Source organism: Onychostoma macrolepis, chromosome 03 (assembly GCF_012432095.1).
Source record: "Onychostoma macrolepis isolate SWU-2019 chromosome 03, ASM1243209v1, whole genome shotgun sequence".
In the NCBI taxonomy this organism is placed as follows: domain Eukaryota; kingdom Metazoa; phylum Chordata; class Actinopteri; order Cypriniformes; family Cyprinidae; genus Onychostoma; species Onychostoma macrolepis.
The window spans coordinates 49,409,545-49,429,938 of NC_081157.1; the positions used below are offsets into that span (position 1 = coordinate 49,409,545).

The 20,394-nt window shown below is 37.2% G+C and overlaps 1 protein-coding gene across 1 annotated transcript; it reads right to left on the minus strand.

The window, feature by feature from the left end:
- Positions 1-3,894: 3,894 nt before the first annotated feature.
- LOC131536083 (interferon-induced very large GTPase 1-like) lies at positions 3,895-17,185 on the minus strand. The gene is made up of 2 exons (XM_058768771.1): positions 16,989-17,185; positions 3,895-8,694 (listed from the first exon to the last, which is right to left on the minus strand). Exons 1-2 carry the CDS (start codon positions 17,024-17,026, stop codon positions 3,969-3,971), a joined length of 4,764 nt encoding a protein of 1,587 aa, XP_058624754.1. The 5' UTR covers positions 17,027-17,185; the 3' UTR covers positions 3,895-3,968.
- Between the last annotated feature and the right edge of the window lie 3,209 nt (positions 17,186-20,394).

Below are 20,394 nucleotides of genomic sequence, written 5' to 3' on the forward strand. Positions count from 1 at the left end.
AACACACCCCAGAGTTATTTAAGAGTGAACTTGAGGACACAAAGAAACGGGTGGAGGAGAAAGGACAGCAAAAACACAAAAGGCCTGAAACTGAACACGTTAGTCGCTTGTGCAGATTTTGTAAAATGGAGCTGAAGCAGGGTCCAAACAGTCCTCACATACACACAGGCTTTCCTGGCGTAACAGGGAAATATGTTCATTGCCCTGCTAAAGTCTTTTCCATTTACCAACCTCAGGACATGCAGAAAGATGACCTGGAAAGAGTTTAAAGAGTCTGCATTTTACGAGATGGAAAGACAGAGATGTGTGGCAGAAAAAAAGAAATAAATGACATTTCTTGATCTTTTGCCCCTTAATAATATTTAACTCATGTATATACTGTATATTTTGATTTGTTTATTGTTCAGTGTGAGACTGTAATATGTATTATTTTGTCAGAATTCTATTTTTCTTTATACTTTATTATTTTGGATCAGTATTTACTAATCTTAAAAAGTGTTTAAAGCATTTAATAAAAACAACTGAAAATTACAAATTGCTTCACGAGTGCTGTGTTCTTTTTCATAGGACAAATATTTTACAGTTACTATGGTTTTGGAAACACTTAATTGATTATTTAACTTAAGTGTGACTTAAATTATTCCATCACTTAATCAATTTTCATTTAGTACTTGAATATTACTTAGTTTGAGTCAAATTTAAATGCCTCTAATTTTCATTTCAAAAGCCATTTAATAGAGACCATTCATGTTTAATATAACCATTATTATATAATTCATGTTTTCATATAACCATGTAATGTATACTATTATTTTACTGTATTTCTTTTAATACTAATCATCTATTCATAATACACAAATTTTAAATACTTTGCAGCTGTAATGTTAAATTTTACAATTTTGTTTGATAAAAAGCACAAAGCTGTGTTTGTGTAATGGTTTAGACCTGCGTGAGTGGGATTCGAACCCCGGTCCAAATAAATGCATGAAAAAATCTGATTGGCTGTGACATCATTTCCGCTCTTTGGCTAGCTGTTGAAATGCTTCAATTTCATTGGCTGTGACTGCGTTCCAACTATCCGCGACTGGCCCGAACCCACGGCCTTTTGTGCTGCTAACGCAATGCTCCACCACTGAGCCACAGGAACATTTATATACTCAAACTCAGAGCTGAATCTCTGCTTTGAAATTATATGTATTGTGAAAATAATTACATGAACAATTCTCATTTCTTCATATTCACACTGTTTTAAATAATCGATTGAACAATTCAGCTTTAAATGATTCAAGGTATTATTTCACTAGTTTGTTGTTTCTGGTTTTGAATTTTGTGCACAGGGCGTCGGACAGCAAGTAATAGTGGAAATAAGTAACTGGGGCCCTCAAGGAGTGGGGCCCACAAAGATATGAAGAGTTCAGATGCAAAAGCCTCTAAGTGCCATTTTAATTTTTCTTCTAAAATGAGCATTTTTATCAGGCGTGTGTAGGTTCAGTAATTTCACTTTAATGGCAATGAATAGGTTCTTTGCATTACCATTAAAGTGAAAAAATAAACATAGACATAGGAGCCTGAGAAAAAAAATGCTCATTTTAGAAGAAAATTTCAAATGGCACTTAGAGGCTTTTGCATCTGAAATCTTCATATATAATCCATAATATTATCATGACAAAATTACAATTAAATGGCATAATTAGGGGAGAGTGGGGTCATAAGTAACACTGGACAAAAGTAACAAAGGGATTTTCTCAGAGCCCTGAGTAGATTTGCTTTCCAAGCTATAACATCACATTCAGCACGCAAACCTTGACGGAGCTGAGAAATATCACGTGATTTCATCATTGTTTCCCACGGTTAGATCTGGAAAGCAGTTTTCGAGTACAATAAGCAAATTATGGAAGCGATATTTTTGCAAATTAGTTGTTTCTCGTTTCATGTGTCACAGTAGTGATCAATCTACAGGTTATTTAGTATTGTAACACATCCTGAATAGGCATGGGCCGGTATGAGATTCTGACGGTATGATAAACTTAGATAAAAATATCACGGTATTTCCATTACAGCTCTAAAATATGTTATTTTTAAATGTCTGGGTAAAAAACAACAACGTTTCATCCACTGAACACAATATATTTTATTTTTAAGAAACATATAGAACATTTTGGAACAGTAAACGTCAGGCTAAATAATTAAATTCTTGTTAATTAAATTAAGTGCAGTCACTTAAGTGAGCCTAAACCTGCAGCTCAACAATAATCAGAACGTAAATAAATTATTTTCTGTAAAAAAAAAAAAAAATGCAGTCACTTAAGTGAACCTAAACCTACAGCTCAATAATCAGAAACATGAATCAAAAAATTTCTGTAAAAAAAATGCAGTCATTAAACCTGCAGCTCAACAAGGTTTTTGGAGACATGCTCACTTTCTATACATTCATCTTTCAGTCCAAGTTATGAGCGGTGATGTACAACGATGTATGCACATACACATAAGGAGAGAGCGTGAGTGTGTCACACACACACACACACAAAATTCCCATACGGCAGACTTCGTCTTTTTCGACGGGGAAAAAAGTTCCAGGGATTCACCTCCTTTGGCCATCATCCTACAGACAGGTTACTCTCACTGACTGCTCGCACCAACCGGAGGGGGATGGGGCCGTGTGACTCGTTACACTTTTCACTGCTCGCAACTGAGTACTGCACTTTCCATCTTTGACGACACGTAAAAAACTGTGCATACCGCAGGAACAGTATAACGGAAAATTTTAGTGGTTTTGAAACCACTAACCACTTTTTGAATTTTCCAAACCGCGGTATACCTTGAAAACGGTCATCGTCCCATGCCTACTGTAGGCAGGGTATTTCTTGCATAGATAATTATGAGGTGGCCACCTCTGTCAAATTTTGTGCCACTTGTGACTTGTGACAAAACTTCAAAAAATTAAATAAAATAAAGTGCCTGAAAAAAGGCAATCAGGTGAAATATTATGTCGTCAAACTGAAATTTTTGATATTCTAAATAGAATAACAACACACATTTGTGTTCACATAGGCCCAAAAGTGCACATACGTGGAGAAATATTCATTTAATTCATAATTCATATTTATTTAGACAAAATAATGCTTCCACATGTAAGAAAGCATCTGATAATAGTGATGTGGATGCTTGCTTTGCAATTTGGCACATTTATTTATATAGCACTTTAAAAGACTGATTTAAACCAAATAGCTTTACAGTATTAAACATGAAAAAAACAATGTAAGTTTTGCTTTTGATTAGAACTACACTTCAATTTTATTATAACGCAGCTCTGCAGTGTTTGAGGGAGGGCAGCTCTGTTATATCCCACTGATATTTGAAGCAAATCCAAAAGTTATTCCAATTTCACATTACCATTACCAAATTACCAAACATAGACTATATAGTACATTTACATTTAGCAGATGCTTTTATCCAAAGCGACTTACAGTGCATTCAGTCTATACATTTTTTTTTTATCAGTATATACCTCCTATTGCTTTATTTTTTTATGAAGATTATATATTTTACATCTAAAAGTAATTTATATTGTAAGTTCACTAATTTCAAAACCCACCTTCATTGCCACTACATTGAAGTAACACAACTAAACACTGACAACTAAAACTGAAAAGACAAATTGTACTATATGTTTTTTTCTCACTAATAGATACAGACAAAGTGGGTCAGGGGGATTGATCTAAAAAACATTTTTTCATTCCAGTCTTTATTTTGAAGTACATGCTAAGAAATTTATTTTAAGCTGTTTAGAATACACCATGTATTAGAGTCACATCAGGTCACAAATACTGGTATGCAGAACAAATATGGTCTTTTAAACCATAATTTAAACTCTTCTCTCTGTGTTCTGTAATTTAGGGGTCAGAAAGAACAGAAACTCATTTCAAACTGGTCTGTGATAAAAAAAAAAAATAAATAAAATTTTTCAATTACATGTATTGATCCAAACTTTCAATAGCTTCCTGTTTGGAGAATTTTCTCCATTCATCTGGTATCTTACCTCTCCCCTCAAATGTTTTATTGTATTGTTTTTCCATATCTTTCTGAAATCTCCACACAAACCACTTCCAGTAGGGCAGTTCAGAAAGATCAGGGGTAATTCTCCAGTCTGCATAAACTCCTCCTGCACTTCTGTATTCTTTAAATAGGACTGGTTTATCTGATGGACGATGATAAAATGACAGAGTGCTGCTTGCTACTGCTGATGTGCAGATATCGACAGACAGGTTTGTTGTTGTTTTGTAAAACCACCCATTTGGTCCAAAAACACGATGGAAAGGAACACTGTGATCTCCATCATGGTTTTCTATGGTGTTTGTGCAGATGGCTTTACAGAAAGGACACTGAACCCAACAGCACTGACAGAAGTGATCAATCAGAAGCTCATCTGGTCTGTGTTTATAGTCCAGTTTTACTGGAAATGTCTCTGTGTTGAATCTACTGCTGATCTCAAACATTATAGCAGGAAGCTCTTGTCTCATCACATCTTCTAGGAGCTCAAAATCATCAACATCATCATGTTTGAGTCCAATGATGTCTTTTTCAGAGAAGATCAGCTCATCTGAGATCTGCTGTGTGAAACTCTTCAACCACAAACCAACATCTCTGTTCACAAATTCAGTAGATTGATGTGCTGCTCTCATGATCTTCTGCTGCAGGAGTTTAATGTTCTCCTTCATCTTGGGAAAAACACTGACACTGAACTTATCAGTGATGTACCGACTGACTTCATCTCTGATGGAACTCTTGAAGTGATCTCTGGGAGTTTTAATGTAGTTCATGTATTTGTCAAAATCCTCCTCTTCTGCCAGTGTCTTCAGGATACGTTTCTCCAGATTTGATCTGTTTCCATTCAGTGATTCACAGTTTGATCTCATTTCATCTGCTAAATCTCTGGCAGTCTTCTTGTAGACACTCTGCTCAATGGGCTCTTTTAGTTTCTGACAGATGATCTCACCAAAAATGGCAGCTGATGTGGATCCATGACAGTATTTCTGGAAAATACTATAGTACTCTTCTCTCTTCTTGTTGACATATATTTCTGGATCATTGGCATTTATGAACATTCTGTACTGTTCAGTGATCATCTTGTTTGCTCTCATACAGATAGAAAGAACCAAATCAACAAAAAATTCATTTTTGAACATATATTTCACTCGTCCTTCCTGTTCTGCTACTCTTGTCTTGATGTAGTCTATGAGTTGTTGAATGTAGCTGATGTTGTAGCCCATCTTTGAAATGTTAAATGACTGAATCATTTTGTCTGTCTGCTGAGAAACATCTGTGACAAATGATTTTATTCGGGCTTCCTCCTCTTTAGATCGAGTACATTTAAATTTCTCTGCAACGTTTCTAAAAAAAAGCCTCACACGCTTTGACACTCTTTTGGGGGGGTTTTTGGAAATAACATATCCAGAATAACTTTCCACAGTGAAAATGTCATAATTCCAGTCGTCTACAGGAACACTTTTATAAATGTCACCAAGGAGAAATTTGACATCTCTGATTATATCAATGTCTCTAACTACAGGTGTGTCTCTGGGGATCTTAATGACACTCTGTTCCCAAAAATCATCAAACTCTCTTTTCAGTGTTTTTTCATCATTTGCTTTGTATTTGAGATATAAGGCAAGTTCTTTGCTCTTTTCATAGAGAGTGTTTTCATGTTGTGTTCTCTGAGCATCAATCTTTTTCTTCAGATCTCGCTGCTGAAGAATCTCATTTAATTTTCTCTGTGTTTCTCTCACAATGTTTTCCTGAAGCTCTTTGATTTTAATTTGAAATGATGTTTTCCACTGAATCAGTATAGTTGCATCAGTGTCTTTCTCAAAGAATTCTGACATTGATTTTTTCACTTCATCACTTGTGTTCTTCATTTCTCTTTGAAGGTATGTTTCCTTAACCTCATGAATTGATTCATTTTCTATTTGGTTGTGTAGTTTGTTCTCAGTTTCCATCATGGCATTGCGAAGACTCCAGGACCACTTGCTGTATTCGGTCTCCAGTTTCCTGTAGACTGAAATCTCCAGAGAATTTCTGAAGCTGAAGACAAATCGTTCAATCAGTAAAGCCTCCCAGAGATCTTCAATACGATGTTTTAAGTCTTTCAGCATCATTCCACGTGATTCTGAGGCATGAGACATAATTGTTTCCTTCAGTTCTTGAATGTTCTCGCAGTATTTTGGGTTTGGTGGTGCCATGGGCGGACTACCCTCCCAGAGCTGAGCAAAATACATCACATCTTGCTGAACATCAAATCTAATGACGTCACTGAAACATTCTTCATCACAAACTTCATCTTTAGCAGCAAGATTTGTCATCTTATCCAGTGTGTCCTGTAGTCGTCTCCTTCCATCCATGTTTTTCGCTCTAGCTGTGACGTCCGAAACATTCTGATGCACAAACACACAGCTAGGACTGAGTTTGACCTTCTTCATCCTCAGGAAGGCCTGAACAACAATCTGAAGAATGTCCTGCATCTCAGCAGGGTTTTCTCCAAAGATGTTGATCAGTGTCATATTTCCAAGACCAACAACAAATGTGGCCAATTCATTGTCATGGTCTCTTGTTGATCTTCCAGCCAGTTCTAGAGCACGAAGACCCTCAGTATCAACGACCAGAATATAGTCAAAGTTCACCTGTGTTTTCATCTCATCTGAGACTCTGATCAGCTGCATGAAAGCTCCTCTGGTGCACCTGCCAGCACTGACGGCAAACTGGAGTCCAAACATGGCATTCAGCATGGTGGATTTCCCAGAGCTCTGAATCCCTAAAACTGACAGCACAAAGACTCTCTGTTTCCCCAGTTTGTGGATGAGTTTATCTAAAACAGCAGAGATCCAGATCACAGGAACATGAGCAGCATCTCCGTCCATCAGCTCCAGTGGAAATCCAGAGATCATCATCTCTGCTGCAAGATTCGGGAGAGAAGAGAAGTGAACCTGCAGGTCTTTCTTGTTCTTCTTCACAGATGAACATGATTCATAGATCTGACCGATCTCCCTCATGATGTGCTCCAAACCAAAGGTTGCAGCTTGAAGATCCTCAGATATTTTATTAAGCTTTGCCTGCTCAGATTTGAACTGTTCAGATTTATCATTATTCTCTTTTAGTTTTACAAGCGCTGACCATGTTTCATCATATTTGTGATGAAGAACTGAAATATCTTTTGATGTATATTCATCCAGGAAGATTCCAAGCCATTTAAGATAATAACGATTTTTCTCATTGCACAAGTGCATGTCTTTTATAAAAAACACCATAAAATTATGTATGTTACATTCATACTGCCGCTCACGTATTCTCTTCAAGTATTTTTTTTTTTCACTTATTTCCATTTCCAGTTCATCTCCTTGAGGTCGATGTAGTTCTTTGTTCTTCTGACTCCACTGATGCCACAGTTTCCCCTGATGAGGCAGAAATGATTCTTTGATTTCTGTCAGATCTTTCTTCTCCAGTAAACTCATCATCTGCTCTGCTGCTTCTCTTCCTCTCCTGCAGTCATTATCATCTTCCTCATCTACTCTGATGTCTTCTTGTTTGGAAACATCTTCAAGTCTGAAAGTGGAAGATGACTTTGAGAGACAATCATTTATAGCTCTTCTGAGTTCTTCAGATAAATCTGACTGATTTCTGCCTTTCAGACCAATTTTGAATTTCCCTTTCTTCGGTACAGTTACATCAGATTCATCCTCAGCAATAAGACAAATGAGTGGCTTTCCATTTCTGAACAGGTTCTGGATCTTTTCTGCATGTCTGTCACTCTTATCTAGTTGTGGTAGAAGAACAACATTGACAGAGCTCATTTCAGTGAGGATCTGCAGCTGTTTCTCATGGTCTCCTGCATCACCGTGTAGATTACAGAAAGCAACACACTCAGAGAATTTATCATCATATGTTCCAGATGGGTAGAACCAGGCGATCTCCACCAGTCCATCCATCAGGACTCTGGTTCTGCTGCTGCCTGAGCAGTTCCTGTGGAAGAACGTGTTGTGTTTCTCATTGATCAGACTGTTCATCAGCTGAGACTTGGATGAAGACACAGAGCCAAACCTGAAGAAAAACACCATTGGAGTTTTTGCCTTATAGATCGGCTGGATTTGACTGATTATTTCATTGTTTTTGTTTCTTATCTTCCAGCTCTTGTTGATTTGTCTGAATGTCCAGAGAGGAAACTCAATCTGTCGTGTGAATGGATGAGGAACAAGCAGAGGCAGAGCGTACTGACACTGGGACAGTTTAGTGACCATCAGCTGCTTCAGGAAAACATCAGCACAATGAAACACAGCCATCTGAACATCCATCGGGTGAATTCGCTCAGATTCACTGTTTACTTCATTAGACAAAGGTTTTGCTTTGAAAATGTCAAAAATATCAGCCTCATCTTCAGATGTGTCTCTATATGATGCATGGTGATTCTTACTCGTCTCTTTCATTTGAATGTATCTTGCTCTGTAATCCATTGTCAGAAGTTTTTGTAGGAAAATCTTATTAAACTCTTCAGCACAAGACTCATGGGAATGTAATGAATGTGCTGATAACTGAAGAATTTCTGCAGCACATAGTCTCTTGTTGTTCAGATGAAGACTGTGAAAGAGATCCTCTATTAATCTTCTCTTTTTTTGAGTATTGATCTGGTCCATTTTTGTTGTCCTCCTGTTGATAAACAAAACAATAATAATAATTAAAAAAACAAATAAAAAAAAAAAACATTTGAGTTTTTCTTTTGAAAGGAAAATCAAAATTTAAAACCATTTTAATATCTCAAATATTTAAAAAAATCAAATATTATAACAGCTGGTGCTGGTTGAAGAGAGACCCACACGATTGTAAAGCGAGCGTAAAGCCCCTCCCCCCCACACACACGATTGTAAAGCACTTTGGGTGTAAAGCAATACACAGTAAGGCGCTATATGAAATACATCCTAAAATATAATTAGAGGTACAATTAGCTTCAAGCTACACTTGAAAATGTATGTAATCATTAATGTATTTGCTTAAAACCCACTTTAAACCATCATTGAGTGCTTGCAGTAAAGTCTGATTGTGATCTATAGTTGATTTTGATTCTATAATAGGCAGACATGTACTCTTTACATGTTTAATAACACTGCAATGCTTATAATTTGTCATAAACATCCTTTATTGTTATAAAAATGAGCTGCATACAAAACACATACAGAAAATATATAATCAATCATACAGTATGTCTATTTGCTTTCATACTTCATGTGAATAACAAGATGGTGCCGTACACACCTTACATGCCACATGTTAGCAAGCACACAGGTCAGTAGATGATGCAGTCAACATGGGACTGCACTTCATCCTGCAACATCTGGACAAACCAGGGACCTATGTGAGGATCCTGTTCGTTGACTTTAGCTCTGCTTTCAACACCATCATCCCTACACTCCTCCAGACTAAACTAACCCAGCTCTTTGTCCCTAGCTCTATCTGTCAGTGGATCACCAGCTTTCTGACAGATAGGCAACAGCTAGTGAGAATTGATAAATTCACATCCAACACCTGCACCATCAGCACTGGCGCCCCCCAGGGTTGCGTCCTCTCCCCACTGCTCTTCTCCCTATACACAAATGACTGCACATCTAAAGACCCCTCTGTCAAGCTCCTGAAGTTTGCAGACGACACTACAGTCATCGGCCTCATTCAGGATGGTGAAGAGTCTGCCTACAGTCAGGAGGTTAAAGAGCTGGCTGTCTGGTGCAGTTAAAACAACCTGGAGCTCAACACACTCAAAACTGTGGAGATGATAGTGGACTTCAGGAGGAACCCCCCTGCACTCCCCCCAGTCACCATCATGGACAGCACTATGGCTGCAGTGGAAACATTCAGGTTTCTGGGCACCATCATCTCTCAGGACCTGAAGTGGGACACTCACATAGACTCCATTGATAAAAAGACTCTTATTTCTAAAAATTTCACGTTCAGTGTGAAAAGGCCTTAACACTCTCACAATGGTCTTCTTTAAAGCTTTAGATGAGACTTCAACAACATCACACACTGTGTTTCTAGAGCTAGAGACTCTGGATCGGTCACATTTGCCTCCTCCAAAGTTTCAAACACCAACTCAAAAACATCACACACTGTATCAAGATTATTTTCCTTAGCTAAAGATTCTGGATGTCTCAGATTTTTCTCCTCTAAAATTTAGAAGAGATCTCAACAACTTTACAAAGTGTGCACCAAGTCACATGTCTAAAAATAAGCTCAACATTTCTACCATATAATCCCCCAGTTTCACAGACAAGGCTTACGGCTAGTCCTAGTCTAAAATGCATATTTGAGCTGTCTCAACTAAAAATATCTTGCTCTGACATATCTTAAAACATGCCAGTCACATTGTTCTGTTTCAAGATGCACACCTGTAATGTTTTCTTCTAAGGCATTTTTTATAAAAGCTGCTTAAATGTCTTAATTTAACTAAGGCCTAGTCCTGGTTTAGGGGTTAAATGACCAGTGTGAGCACTTGTATGGGTTAAATGTAGAGCTTAAATTCCAAGTATGGGATGCTACACGTCATGTCCTTTCCTTTCCTATAAAATGCTCCAGTTACTAACGTAACTCTAATGCTCCATTTACTCTGAAACCTTGTTCATGTAGCTGCAATATAAGTTGGCTCTGAGTGCCATTTATTCAGAATCTTTCAACTGAAGGGACATTCATAGACTTGCGCACTTATAGCTTGGCAACCTATGTAAAAAACTAATTTCCTTATATCAAGAAATCGAGGTTACATTAGTAACTGGAGTGTTCACTTTCAAACGGTCTCTCCCGTTGCATTGCTGATGCCTGTGGAGAATGCATCCAATCACACTGTGCTATTAGCAAGTGCAGAACTAAGCCACTCTGTGAGCCCAGCCCCGGAGCAGCCGTACTGAGGGCTCCAGTAATCATGAGCAAAAATGAGATGAGGACTACATACGTAACATAACCCTTTCCACTCACTGAGGGGATTAGGCAGACTTAGTCGACAATATCTGTTTCTTCAAGGCAGGGACGTCCAAGCAGACGGTGACAACCAGCTGGCGGCCGCACAAATGTCACCAACAGAAATCCCAAGCTAGTCGCCTACCTTTGCCTAATAGGTAAGTCCACCCCTGATTAGCTTTATGTGGTTTCGCATGCGCTGTAATTTAAAAAACAGTGCCTAATGTCGGGGGGGTTCTCCTTCGTTTCGGACACTACTCGAATGGAATGTCCCGGAGCATTTCAATCGCAAAAAGACAGCAGCTGGAAAACATTAACAGCAGAAAATCCATTCAATGTTCATAAACTAGTGAGAAAAATGTACACTAGAGAGAATTTAGCAAATAATTACATTTATAGGCTACATTTACTCATAATTGCTCCTTGTATAGATATAACGTTATTATAAAAAATGGTCTAATATGAACTTGTATACAAAACAATTGTTACTTTTAATCTTAACAATAGTGTTCCTTGTATAGTTTAGAGAAAAAAAAAAAGTGTACATTACCGGTCAAAAACAGTAAGATTTTTTTTTAAGCAGTAATATTGTGAAAATAGACCTATTTTTACTATTTAAAATAACTGTTTTCTATTTTAATATATTTTAAAATGTAATTTATTCCTGTCACGAATCCGGTCTGTGAACTTCCGTTCACTCACCACCAGAGGTCAACCACTCTCCATATTGACTCTCATACTGCACAAACTGTTACACTTACACTGGACTTCAGTTCCCATAATCCATTTCACTCTGATTACGCACACTGCTGCAGTGTTAATTTTGGCAGGCATTTTTGATTTAGTCTTTATCATGAGACGAAAATGCTTAATAGTCTTAGTCACATTTTAGTCATTTGAGTCTTTCATAGTTTTAGTCTAGTTTTAGTCGACGAAAAGTCATTGCATTTTTGTCAACTTTTAGTCATTACTTTTAGTCAAACTGCAGTTACCAACATTTATTTTGGTAGCCATTTTATATGTAGTCTTCAAACAAAAATAGTCATTAATTAATCTCTCTTTAAATCAATTAAGCTTATGAGAAATTTGAATCAAGGATTGAAAATAAATATATAAATATTCATTTTTTGGTAGAGATACAAATTAAACTCATTTTTCAGATACAGTAGTATACTTTTATTTAACATTTTTAGTTGGTTAACATTAATGACACAGATAGGTATTTAATATGCTGTCCATTTAAAACGGATACATGTAATACTGACACACATTCAGTTTTCACCCACCTGTTTATGTTCACTCAAGCCATATCCGACTGTATTTACGTGAGAAATTCAACTACACAATAGACATTTGGACTGCTGTGTATGTATTTTGAGAACTGATCGCGCACTGTATGAGAACTGAAGAAGTGGAGCGTGCACGAGAGCACTTCTATCAGCGCGATTCTGCCTATCCCACCTTCACTAACTTTAAGTTAATCGACAACGAATTGTGACTCCCGGGAAAAACGGGACGTCTAGTCACCCTATCGCTAACCCTTCAGGTGCTGAGGCCATTGTTTCAGATCGCTAGTTCGCGTTTTGGTAGCCAATCTGTCCGCGGCTGCCATACTGAGACTAGATATACGAACGCACCTCATCTGAGTGTAATCCAATGACAGGGATGTGCATTTTGAAAGACAAGACAGTTAACTTAGCCTATAGGATGTATTTTGAATGTTGGTAGTCCACAAATAACATTTTAGTCCCGTCTCGTCTCGTTAACGAAGACACGGCATAAATTTCGTCATAGTTTTTATCATCAGACATTATTTTTAGCTTGTCATCGTCTCGTCTTAGTCACAGAAAAAAGGTTCGTTAACGAATATTTTTCGTCGTCGTCTTCGTTGACGAAATTAACAGCCAGTCTAGTTTTCCCAGTCATAGTATCTAGTCTAGTCTAGTCTAGTCTTGTGTTCGCCTGTTACCTGATCCTCGCCTGTGTATTTTGGATTAACCCTTTGCCTTGCCGTGTGAATTCTGTTTGCCCCTGTCTGGACTATCGTTTGAGTTTACGGATTACCCCTCTTGTCAAGCCCTCTGACAGTTGAGTAATTTCAGGATTCTTTTAATAAATTGAAAGATCTAAAGATCAGCATTTATCTGAAATAAAAATATTATACACTTATTTGTTGTTAATGTCTCTTTGCAATGCAGAAATGGTCGGTAATTCTTAATTTGGGTATGGTACAGACATGTTACAAGTAATAATAGGGTACAACGGGGCTAAAGGCCCCCCTTAAGAAAAAAATGTGCTATTCACTGTGCCTAAAATGTATAATTGCAGAAAAAATATATACTTTGTATTGAACATTAATGGAGCAACAGAGAATTTATTTTTAAATTGAATTTATTAAATCACAACAGTAATTTATTTTTGTGTGAAAATAAATAATTCAAGTTGTTTATTTTGTTTAAAAATCTTATAAATGTATGAGGTGGCAAGGGGGGCCTTTTACCACACACGGGGTAAAAGGCTCACCTGCATGGGTTAAAAGGCACACTGTATTGATACAAATACTTCAGTTAAAATAATATTTTTTTTTAAATAATGTCAAAGTTAATACTGGTTCCAAACAATCACTTTAGCAAAGTTTGTACTATTTTCTGCTTATTTTGAAAAAAAATTATTATTATTTTTTGTTCAATAAATATACTGTCATTAAAATATGTTAATATAAAAAAATATATTTTAAAATACAGAAACAAAATAAGGTCCCACTTTATATTAGGTGGCCTTAACTACTATGTACTTACATTTAAATTAATCATTTGGTACAATGCACTTATTGTGTACATACTCTACATCTTTTTACATTGTACTATTTTTAAAAAAATACTTATATGTAGTTACATCTGTAACTAATTTCTGTAATCACATTTATAATTACACTGTTGACCCATCCCTCACACCTTAACCCACCCTTAAACCTACCCAAACCACCAAACCTGTCCCTAACCTTACCCGTATCACACTTCAAAGCAGCAAAAGTGTTTTGCAATACAATATGAACACAATGAGTACATTGTACTTAGTTTTTGACGTAAGTACATAGTAGTTAAGGCCACCTAATATAAAGTGTGACCCAAAATAATTTTTAAGTAAAGATTCTGAAAGTATTGAAGGAGATCCAATAATAATTGAATACATATTTACAGTAGTAACAACAAATTATATTTTATTATAATATGATATGAAACATGATTTCTCGACTGACACAAATACTGCCTAAACAAAATACTGATTTTGTGCACTTTTTATGTACCAATATTTTAAATTGGCCTTTGAACTTGCATGGCAAAAAAAAAGCCTTACTTTGCCAAAACACTGACAGAACCCTCTGATCTAATGGCATTGTTGAGCGCTCCAAATCCAAACTTTGCATGCAACAATCAGAGGCAGCAATTGACAGTGCTCTGATCCAATGCCATACAGGTATTGTCAGAATGACAGACCTCTAGCCCAATGATGTTGGGGGATCCAGTGGGGGGCGGCAATCATATTTCAGGGTGTCTGTGCAACTTTTAATCACAACCCTGTTAAAATGTAGCGGCAGTACGCTAATTGGCGCCCCCTCCAGCTGGTGGTGCTCTAGGCGACTGCCTAGCTTGCCTATGCCTAGAAACGTTACTGCATACAATTATCGTTTTGCGTGTGGAGTGCCGCTGCATTAGATGACGTCATATACGTTTCAAGCCGGTGCGAGAAAGCAAAACCTCTTCCAGAATTCTTTCTGCATCGTCACGTTTTGAATCCCAGCTGCTGGGAAAACATGACTAAACATGACTGAAATGGTATGCCATGTAACATGGTACTTTATTTTATTTCAGAAAGTATTTTTTCTACTCATTTTGTTGAACATTTGACTGTTATATTCATGTGCAAGTTCGGGGTTTTGGTACTTGAAAGTTCCATGGTTCAAGGTACTTTAAATATACACTGTGTATGTCTATGCTCCTGAAATAAAGGTTCAGAAAGATGTGAAGCATTGTTTTTGTTAATATGACTCATCATATACAGCTTATTTTAAGGGAATAATCAAGTATTTCAACTTTTTACCATGGTCTAGAGTTAAAAACAAAAATCGCAACGCATAGCAATAACGAATTGCAATACTTGTAGAATCGAAATTCTTAAAAACAAAATCGCAATACCGTATTGGCACCCAAGTATCATGACAGTATCGAATCGGGAGGTAGGTGTATCGTTCCATCCTATTAATTATCATGTTAATTACTGTGCACCTTTAGCCCCAACAGCAGGGGCGCTTTTTACCCCAAATACCATACTTTTAAATATTCTTTCGTTATTTAAAAACTGTTGCTTTTATTATCTTAAACAAAACTGAAATGCGATCGCGTCAAGGATCAGTCAAATATACACGTGCATCTTGAAAAGCGAATGTTTTGGAAAGTGCTATGCCATGTTTTTGTGCCATCTAGTGGTTTAGATTAAATTAATATCAAAGGAGCCTTTTACCCCGGGGCACCTTTAGCCCCGTTGTACCCTATAATCAAAAATCATGGCAACAAATGATTTAAGTTAGATTAATAAGTTGAAACGACTTTCGGAGTCAATTTGATACAACTTAACTCATGTTTAACCATTGTTCCCTTTCAAAAGCTACTCTCGATGCTGCGCTGAAAGCGCTATGGGAACATTCTTTGTTCGACCGGTTGTTGAAGCACGTGTGTCAAACACGCCAAACTTGGCTTAAATAACCTCGGTTAGGTGACATCACTCGATTACGAACAACTGGAGGTTATAAATAGATGTGACGCAGAAACATCCTCAGGGGTGTATTCCAGAAAGCAGGTTATGTGACATACCTGGGTATGTTTGAGGCTAAGCGAGCGGATAACCTCAGCTTTCGGTTCCAAAATCAGAGGTTATTTTCAGGGTATGCAAGTAACCATAGCAACTTGCTCTCTGAAGATAACCTGCTCAGGAGCAGGTTATGTTCCAGGGTTAGTTCACTTCAGCGCTATCAGAGCATGTATGATCTACTGACGAGCCTTCAGTGGGCGTGACAGATAGCGCACAATATTACACATTATTACAATACAGTTATGTATATAGCCTACTATATATATATATATATATATAGTCGTATGCTATTTTAATGATAAAGCGCTAAAATAAGTAATAAATAAGGTTAGCCTATATATTGCTCTAATATGGTTATTATATTTTATTGGCATATATAACAGTTATCTGTATAAATTATAAAACACTATTATGAAAATGTAATGTTTAATTTATTATATTAGCCTATACATATATTTATTACATTTTATATTATCATCTCACACATGGATCGGCATTTTCTATAATGCATTTCTATAATAAAAATACATATCTGATATGACTTAATATACGGTATAATTAGCATCAAACAAACAATATAATTCTTATTCTCAAGGATTAAAGATTAAACGGAAAAAAAATAAAAATGATTGCAAAACCATCAATTAGGTGGCGATATGCACTAAGCATTAGGCCTACATGACCTTTGAACAAAAGAAGAAGAAAGAAGCATTATGGTGCGCTTATTCTTAGAGTCCGTTTCCATAGTGACTCGTAGATTCGTCGCTCTGTTGAGAATGTCTTGAGTCTTAATCGGGAACATACTCTGAGTTGAATGAACTTACTCCCGGACGTGTTTTTGGAACCACATACCTCGAGTAAGCAAGGTTTGGGGTTAATCAACCGAAAGTTCAGGGTTTATCTGACGGTAAGTTAACCATGCTTTCTGGAATACACCCCAGGTCTTTTTGTCTTCAAGTACCGCATTGTTGTGTGTGTGTGTGTGTGTGTGTGTGTGTGTGTGTGTGTGTGTGTGTGTGAGAGAGAAAGCACGATTAAAAAAAAAAAAAAAAGGCAAAGCAGGAAGCGAGTTATATATTTATATAAAAGACAGCTGCTCACTATGGCAGATCAGGAGAGGAGATGTTTACCTCCTTGTCAGATGTAACTCTCTGACGAAGATCTCCATGCTTTCTGCTTTGAGTGTTTGGGGGAAGAGCACGCGATCCTCGGGCTCAAGGGCGAGTGCGAGCACTGCGATCTCCTCTCGATCAAAGTGCTTTGCGCGCGGCTCGCCTTCTTTAGAAGCTCGTGGGGATCGCGTGCCGATCTGGCCGAGGCGCGTGAGACGGACCTACATGCAGAATGGGTCGATTGCTTCAAAATGTGAATAACACACGTTTTACCATCTGCGCCACTAGAGCTTACAACCAATGTCATCTTTTGTAATGTTGACTAGCCTAATAAGAAATATATAAGGCGCCGTTAAAGTGTAATATTACAATATACACAGTGAAGTAAAGTGCAACAGAATGTTAATAAATTGTAAATAAAAGACTACACAGATATTTCAGAATAAACTCTGTAATTCCGTATCATTTTACCTGAGATGAGACATGGTTAAAATCATGGACATGTGCTGTATTACATTTTATTGTTTTATTTTTTTTCCACCTTAGGGTTCTTAATACTTTTACATTTTATTAGAGTATCCTGTTAAGTATGCGCATGCGTTTTTATGACGTGTTACGTCACGCACAACGCGAAAACACGTAATGCAAATTACACACGCAATGCGTGTGTCATATACATGCCATACGTCACTTTGCGCATGCGCGGTAAACATATACGTGACGTAGATACCTGACGTCACCGCGCTACAGTCTGCAGCGAGGGGTGTCTCGCTTTTTCAGGGAACAGGGTTACAGTCAAGTAACCCGAGACGCTTCTTGTCATTGTAGGCTTAGGTAATTTTTTTTTTTCTCAATTAATTTGAATGAATATACAAATTAATTAAATTAATTTTATTTATTTTTATGTTATAAATTGTTCATTCATTTATTTTTAACACCGCACCCCCATTTTTTCGTGGGCTACACTCCAGAGGGTGCTGCAGCACTCTCATCACCCCTACTTCCTGCGGTAATGAGCAGAAGAGTGTTCTTTAAAAACATTAAAAATCTTACTCTTCAAAACTTTTGACTTATTGTGTACTTAATTGCAGGCTTGTTAATTATTCCTAAATAATTCTCAATCCAGGCTGAACTCAAAAGCTGGCAGCCCTGTTTGAAGTAAGTTGAAGTTTTAGGTTCCATGAACAACATTTACAAAATTCACTGTAGCCTACAAGTTAAGGTTAGATCTTTTGCTCCAACCACTGGTTAATGAGGTGATAGAAGAAAGATAAATAAGTTTCAATATACTAACATTTGAAGTTACAGCTAATGAGGGGTAATGTGAAGTAATCAGCAATAGTAGGATTTATTCATGCTTTTTTTATTCCAGGTTGGAGTTATACACTGATTTTCTGTTGAATTAGCCTTGGCCACCCCCTGGCCACCCCATGTATAAAACCCTAACTCCACCATTGAAGTGATAAATAGCGATAAAAGTCGTTTGATCCATTCAGATGTCACACATATTTGTTATACAGTCGTGTGATATGAGAACATAAAGGTTCTGTAGTGATGCTGGCTGAAAACAACCAAAACAATGTAGACTAGCCTACATGATGAGGTAAATTGGAAAACACCAATACATAGACTTGTAAATTTAGCATCATAGTAATTTAACTTACAGGTATTAACACTGCACAATATAGATGTATTTATTATAAATGTTAATGTTATTACTTAAACAAAGGGATAGTTCCCACAAAATGATAATTGTTATTTACACAACATCACGTCATTCCAAACCTGTATTTATTTCTTCTGTGGAACATAAAAGAAGATCATTTCAGAAATGCAATACATTTTTGTCTATACAGTAAAAATCAAGGGTAACCAAAATGTTTTGGTAACGTTCTACAGAAGAAACTAAGTCATACATGTTTGGAATGACATGAGGGTGAGGCAATGATGACAGAAAATATTAGCAATAAATTTCCAGCATTGTAGCTCAAAATCAATGCAAACAATTAAGTTTGTTGCATTTGCCGTGAATTCAGTAATATCTATGATTATTTACTCCAATTAAAGGCCCTTAAGCCAGCAAAATATCCATGGGGTAACTCATGGGCCAGATGGGCTGGATTTGTCCAGGGCCGAATTTTAACCCCAGTCCAGCCCGCTATTTAAAGGGGTCATATGATGCGATTTCAAGTTTTCCTTTCTCTTTGGAGTGTTACAAGCTGATTGTGCATAGATAAGATCCCTGAAGTTGCAAAGACTAAAGTCTCAAAACCAGAGATATTCTTTATCAAAGTTAAGACTGCCACGCCCTCCTAAAACGGCTCATTCAAACACGCCCCCACATGTCTACATCACGATGTGGAAATATTTGAGTAAGGCATGGTTTCAGTAACCGCAGTAGTGTTGATACAGGCAGTCATGTCAGGGAGAAGCTGTGTGTTTCTAGGCGAAAGCAAAAGCACTTTATTTGGCCTTCTGAAAGTAGATGCATTTAGGAATTATTAAGATTACTTGCAACAGAACAGCAACGCATTTTATGGACGACAGTTTCGTGAACCTAGGAGAGTAATTCTGATTTTGCTATGACAATCTGGCGCGTCGTGTGTGTGTGTGTGTGTGTGCGCGCGCGCGCGCTTGTGTGTGTGTGAGAGAGAGAGAGAGACAGGTCACATCTCAGCATATCGCGGCGTGTGTGTGTGTGTGAGAGAGAGATAGAGAGAGAAAGACTGAGAGAGCCATGATCTCCATGAGCTCTTAGATTTTCTTCTTTGTTTGCTATTTTGAGATGAGTGTAAATGACCATTAAATCCCCCAATCATTGAAGTGTGTCCACACCTTTACTTCCAGCCATAGAGGGTGGTTGCCATGGAATAGTCAAGAAAGGACTTTATTATTAAATTGAGCCAAATATTACTAAATAACTATTTATTTATGTTTTGGTTGACTGGTGACTGACAGCTTAGTGTGGACATTGTATTCCTATTTGTTTTACAAGAGTGTCTGCATTTCTTGCCACACGCTTTTATTTTGAAATCTGGAAAAGGAAGTGCAGCGACGATGTGTGTATGTTGGCGCACTTTTTCATACGTGAAGCGCCATTCTGATTAAGATTACCAGAGAAGAAAGGTTCATTTGGGTACACGCTGTACAGTTATAAGTTTAAAAGGTTTCTCCCTATCTCTTAGCTCCTGGCTGATGAAGGGCACAAGGTACGGTTTTAATTTCATGCTGTGTGGTCAACTTTGAAAGTCTTTGAAGTGTTATTTAACGATCTCTGAAGCTATTAACTAACGTCTAGCGAGTCGTTAGCATATATGAAAGTTTCGAATATCAGTGAATACCATTTAATTTGCTAATGTTGTAATTCAGAGAATGTGATTCATTGTTACGGTCTTAAGCAGAACACAGTGTACTATTGCCTTGT

What these genes read in the sequence shown, in the direction of transcription:
- LOC131536083 (XM_058768771.1), bottom strand. Translation starts at nt 17,026, where the DNA reads ATGGAGATCTTCGTCAGAGAGTTACATCTGACAAGGAG. An exon ending in GAGTTACATCTGACAAGGAG is followed by an intron (nt 8,695 to 16,988) that starts GTAAACATCTCC and finishes GTTTATCAACAG; the next exon opens with GAGGACAACAAAAATGGACC.